This window comes from Triplophysa dalaica, chromosome 2 (genome assembly GCF_015846415.1).
Source record: "Triplophysa dalaica isolate WHDGS20190420 chromosome 2, ASM1584641v1, whole genome shotgun sequence".
NCBI lineage: Eukaryota > Metazoa > Chordata > Actinopteri > Cypriniformes > Nemacheilidae > Triplophysa > Triplophysa dalaica.
The window spans coordinates 24,544,406-24,550,646 of record NC_079543.1 but is presented as its reverse complement, the minus strand read 5'-3'; the positions used below and the strand labels follow the sequence as shown (position 1 = coordinate 24,550,646).

The window sequence follows — 6,241 nt, the reverse complement described above, 5'->3', positions numbered from 1 at the left end:
GAAAGATAAATAATGTGTGTAAAATTAGAAAAAAGCCATGTTACTCTGTCCTCCGTCCCAGCAATATTTTGTGTGATTTAAAGTTGAAAAAACTCAATACACGTCTCATTTCGTTCATTTTTGCAGCATCTTCTTTTACTCTCTGATAGAATAGCCTCTTAAAGCTCCTGTCACTTTAAATCCCCCCTCCTTCTATTTCTGGTGGAAATCATATGCCCATGACCACAAACGGGTTTCAGCTACTGAGGCTTCATACACGGATGTACACAGTTAAAAATATTTCATAATTAAAAACATACAAGCAAAAATAATAATAATAATTTTTACATTTACATTGACATTTAGGCATTTGTCAGACGCTTTTATCCAAAGCGACTTACATTGCTTTACCCTATACATTTTACATAGGTATTTGCAATCCCCTGGGATCGAACCCACAACCCAATGCTCTTACCACTGAGCTACAGGAAATAATAATAATAATAAAGCAAACGTGCTGTATTTTATATGTTGATATCCACAGTATGTATGTATTGTAGGCTCTGTGGCTTTAGGGGAATGCCCTCTTACTTGAATTCTGATAATTTATTTTTGCAAATGAAACAAACTCCTGACAACATGCAAAAAGCAAATGTAATGTAACAAATAAAATGCTCATCTTAAATAGAAAACAAAGTTACATACTGTAGCAAGGTTCAAGTATGGAAAGAAGTAGACAGGGTCGGCTCTGACTGAGACTCATAAGATTCTTTTTATTAAATAAATAAACTGTGCGCCACTGCACTTACATTCAACAATAACTCCAAATTCAATCTTGAGGCTTCGGTCTCTCCTCCCGCTGTGTTGTCCTTGAGTTCTCAGCCGTTCTCTCACTCCGCATTATGCAGCATCGAGGTGTCTTTTCAGCATCTCCTCACCAATCACTGGAAAAAGACACAGGTGTTTCTTATGTGCACTTGACCTTCTTAACCACCGTTCTTCTCCCGCCTCGCCTTTTCGGCGCAGACCTCGTTAAACCATGTCCCCCTTGCCACATTCCCCCACATTCCTCCTGGAGAGGAAGTCAGCCACCGCCATCTGTGTCCCCGGCCTGTGGATCACCTGGGTTGTAGCTTGGTACCAACAGGTGATCTGCACGTTGGTCTCCTTTATGCAGTGGAGCCCATGGAGGGGTGCGTGGTCCAAACAGAGTGTGAGCTCCCGCCCCATGATGTAATAGCGGAGGGTAAGGACGGCCCACCTGATTGCTAAACATTCTTTATCAATGGTGCTGTACATTGTCTCTCTCCTGGAGAGCTTGCGCCTGATGTACAGCACCGGCCGCTCCTCACCCTCTACCTCCTGGGAGAGGACCGCCCCCAGGCCCCTGTCCAATGCGTCAGTCTTCCACAAAAAGGGGAGAGTAAACTCAGGAGGGTGCAATAACGGCCCGCAAAACAGAGCCTTCACCTCGGTAAAAGCCTGCTGGCACGGCTCTGTCCACTGGATGGGATCTGGCGCCTCCTTTTTAGTTAGAAAAGTTTGTTTCACGCACAAATTTGTCCCTACACATGCTAAGTGAATGAGACCCACTGTTTTACAAACCATAAAAAAGAATAATATAACAAATCAATAACAACAATTCAATCTGACCTTGTGACGTATATGGTGTTGCGACATTCAAATATATATATTTTTTAGGTAATACGTCTTGACTCCACTTTAGTGTTTCTTTAACGTGGTTCTTTACCATGTAAATGCATAAGACAAAATGTTGGCGCTTCGAGGCCCACCAAAGGGCCACGGCCCACCGGTTGAGAATCACTAATCTAAACGTTTAAAAAAATTTCACCCCCCTCACATTTGTCATGAAGAGCAAAAAAATGTTTGTACCAGGCTGTAAAGTTATTTTTACAATTTTAACATTGGGCTCAATGAGATTCTGCCCTGTTTTGGTGCCCGCTTCTAGCGGCCAGTCGATGAATTGTAGTTTTAGTCACTTCCAAGTTGGTTTCCGGAAGATAGTCCCTTGGTTTTTACATTATAATAATATCTCATTTCATTTTAAAATTAATGTAGAAACAACAGATTGCTTGAACAGCATCATTTTATGAATGAAAGACATAATTCTGATATTAATACTGCAACCAATGTCTCTAGTAAATATGTTTTTATCTTAATATTAATTAATGCTATTCAACAGTTTTAATTTGACAATATATTTTTTATATTGTTCTGTGCAAACAAAGCATGGCCAATATGCTAGCGTGTACAAAATTGATTATCTGGTGCCATCTGGTGGAGGATGGTAGCAACAACACCATAAATAATAAAGATAAAATAATCTAACATATTTAAATAAATATATGTAATAGGCAGTGTAAATAAAATATATATTCTTTATTGAAATGAATTACAGTACACTTATAGTAGTATAAAGTACATAGGCAGTTCCAACTATATTTGTGGTAAAATTCATTGCTCATTACATGGTCATAGTTTAGAGACAAAATTGTTATCTAAAACCGTTGTCACTAATACACCACAATTTCTTTTACACTTTTTAACCAATTATTTGGGAATTATTTTTATTGTTGTTACATGCCCAAGGATAAACACTACGAGCTACAACTTACCCAAAATGTCTGCTTTTTTATTCACTTTTTTCTTTGGAAATGACATCCTGTTCTGACAAATGCTGGTGGAGAGAAAAAGACTGGGACTTTCCTTGTACTTTGAGTCGCCATTTGCAAATGGACTAAGATGGTGAAGAAAAAACTGTTTTGTTTTAGATTTGAGCCACTTTAGATATTGCCTGTTTGCTGTTCTTCCACATGTCAAATGTGAAATGAAGGCTGTGTGATTTTTATCTGTTTAAATTTGTTCTTCTATCTAAGCCCAATAGGTTAAAGCTCTGCAAGCTTTAATAACTTTTTTAACTAGTTATTTTATAGAATGTAAACCATGGAAGATGTAGTCAGAATTATGTACTATCAAAGAATGTAATCCCCCCCCCCCAAAAAAAATCATGATGATATCTCTTTAATATCCCAATTGTTTCAGTATGATTAAATAAAAAGTATATGGAATTTATTTCTCAGGCATCTTACATTATTTCCTGAAACAGAAATAACCAGAATTAGGTCTTTAGCTTTAAATAAGAGTCTGAATAAACAAATCATGTGCCAAGAGCACCAACTGATATACTGCAGCATCCCGGGTGTGTCTGATGATTTACAAAGATATTTGCAGGAATGTCAAATCATCATGAAGCGTTCAACTGATAGGAAATTGTGCAATATTACAAGTTTTTTAAACTCATGCATATACTTGTTTTAAATGAAGAATGATTATCTATTATGCTTTGCCACATATTTCATGATCTTTTTGGTACTTTGCTTAAGTAAAGGTGCATGATCAAAATTTAACCTTTGAGTCTTTCACAAATTAAATAAATCCTATTTTTGACACCTGGTTAAATGAAACCTCATAGTTTAAAGAGTCATTTCAGGTCAGCTGTCTTTTAAAAGTGCTGGGCTGTCCAAATAATTTAAATACATCTTTGGAAGCAAAAATGAGCATTTTAATCAATTCTATGACACAGACTTTTATTTAACAATTTTTTAACTGACTTTTAAATTTCAATTCAACTTTGACCAAAAGTTCAGAAAGTCACATGCAACAGAGTGGTAAGTTTTCTTCTCTCAACAAAGGTACCATCACTTTACAAAGAGGAAGTTTTTCATCAGAATATTACCTAATAAGGAAAGATGGTTCAAAAAATGTTTTCATTGGTGATTTAAGAAGCAAGCACACACAAATGGTATAAATACAGCTGATTCCAAGCAATGAATATTTTTTGGCGCACACTGTTACATTTCGATATACTTGGTATGAAATTTTTGCACTGTATTTAATTTGTAATCTAGTAGCATCTTAAATTATGCATGCCTTACATTAACCTATTTTTTTAAATAGGACGTTACCAACATGTGGAAATCTGCATCACTCCTCTGTATTGTGGTGGTCTTAAATGAAGTCAGTGGGGTAAATTCAAAAGGTAAATATTCAAAAGTAATGTACTTAGATTCTACATTTATGAGATTGTTTTTTAACTTTTTAAATGCATTAAGCTGCATGTTTGCATTATTTGGTTTGTTTATTAGAAGTCATTAGTCTTAATAATCATTTGATGCTTTAATCATTTACTTGTTTGCAGAACCGATACTGGGTAGGAAATGCCCTTCTGGCTGGCAAAAATTTGGATCACAGTGTTTTAAATTTTTTAAAGAACAGAAGACATGGGCAGAAGCAGAGGTATGCATTGATGATTTTAAAGATTCAGTCAGATTTAGTTGAATCTTTGATATGGAAAGAACCCATTCACACATACTGATGAGACTGCAATTTCAATTTGTTACAAATACAGTCAGGTGTATTTCAAAACATTCTGTCTTTGCAGCAACATTGTATTGAGCTAGGTGGAAATCTAGCACCTATCCACAGCCAAGTTACCAACAATTATCTGAAATCTCTTGTGAAAAAAGAGAATGGTGCCATGACCCGGACCTGGATAGGTGGTCACGATGCAACCGAGGTACTTTATTTTTTAGTCAGTTTAGGATTCTGCAACTCATAATCTGACCAATCTGCTAATATTTTTGTATCTGTATGATAAACTTGCTTCTTAATTTTTGTTATATTAGTATTTTGTCCTCTTTTCATTTCTTGGAAATAACAACAAAGTTAATGCAAATACTGTATTTCAAAGGATTTTATCTGGTTTTGGAGCGATGGATCAAAGTTTGACTACAAAGACTGGCACACTGGCGAGCCAAATAATGGAGCGAGGGTAGAAAAATGCATGGAGATGGGTTATGGAGGTAATGCTGTATATAAAGGCTTATGCTTAGTTGCCAACAAATATTTTTTACTTTTTTTCTGTTTTTTAACAACATTATACAATTAATTGTGTTTTTCTAACTACATCACGTCTGAGTTGAGTAATGTAACTTTGAAATTTCACAGAGGAGCAGCGTTGGAACGATGCTCGCTGCAGCACCAAACTCTTCTTTATTTGTTTCAGATTATCTAGAATTGAATTGTAAAGAAATGTTAAGAAAATCATAGTCCAGAATAATCAAAAATAAGCTTACATCATGGGTTTCAGAAATAAGACAAAAAAGTCATGCTTATGATAAATTGAACTGACAACAATGTCTACAATATCTTAAACCAATTTTGACACACTTGTTCTTGTCGGAAACATTATTGAATGTATAAGACACAGTTTCACAGTTCAATATCTATCTTTGCAAAACAACATTTATAAAGTTGTATATGTACTCTCAACCCTGCAGTGTATTTGGCACATATTCGATTCTGTTTTCTTTGGCAATAAATGGATATGTGGCGTAAGATGTTGTCATTTTAACTTTTTTTGTTCAACATTTCATTTATTATCACTCTCTCTTTATAATTTGAGATAGTGACTAAATCATGAACAGTATAAACACTAACACACAAACGTCACAACCTCAATACAAGCTTTTGTTGTTAGGAAAGGGGTGTTTAATTGTAAGTTAGAGTGAATTTCACAATTCTCAGCACAACATAACCTATGAATTGTCTGAAAAATTTGCAGATCCAGTTTGATCTGGTTTACGCAACTTCAGGTTGGACAGGTTTTTTAAGTTTGCTTGAAAACATATTCAAACCACATTTATTACCCATGTAAAAGTGACATAGAGTTGTGCATGTCACAAATATAAAATGTAATGCAAGATATGTGCCTTTTTTATGTTGTTCTTTCTGCAAAGCTTTTGTTTACTTTTATTCGTATGCGTGTTTGAGAAAGTGTGTGATTGTGCATTGTCCCGCATCTGTAATGACAATGAGATGTGTTGAGTGACAGTACCAGTCTGTTCTGCTCATATTTCTCAACTTGGGCAGCATTCAAAAGTGTCTCAAAGGCCCCATTTGTTTGACATAACTCGCCATACAATGTTGTGTTTAGTTCAAAGTTTAGTATTTTTTTGTATGTTGTGTTTACAAATTTGTACAGTATTCAAAATCTATCGACAAGGATTTGACACAGTAAAGCGATTGGCCAAAAAGAGTCGACATGCAAAAAGGACCTATTTTAATAACATACAAATTTATAATAAAAAAATACTGCAATTATATTTTATTTGTATAGTAAGAGTATATTTGCAAATTTGTTTGCTGCTTTTTAAGGAATTGCAAAAGTTGCAATCACTAT

General features: G+C 35.2%; 1 protein-coding gene across 1 annotated transcript; it reads left to right on the top strand.

Annotated features, from left to right (window-relative positions):
• The first annotated feature begins 3,840 nt into the window (after window positions 1–3,840).
• Window positions 3,841–5,397, top strand: si:dkeyp-75b4.10 (ladderlectin). Its single transcript, XM_056735400.1, has 6 exons — window positions 3,841–3,870; window positions 3,958–4,039; window positions 4,199–4,296; window positions 4,442–4,576; window positions 4,751–4,862; window positions 5,008–5,397. Exons 2-6 carry the CDS (start codon window positions 3,970–3,972, stop codon window positions 5,085–5,087), a joined length of 495 nt encoding a protein of 164 aa, XP_056591378.1. The 5' UTR covers window positions 3,841–3,870; window positions 3,958–3,969; the 3' UTR covers window positions 5,088–5,397.
• The last annotated feature ends 844 nt before the right edge of the window (window positions 5,398–6,241 follow it).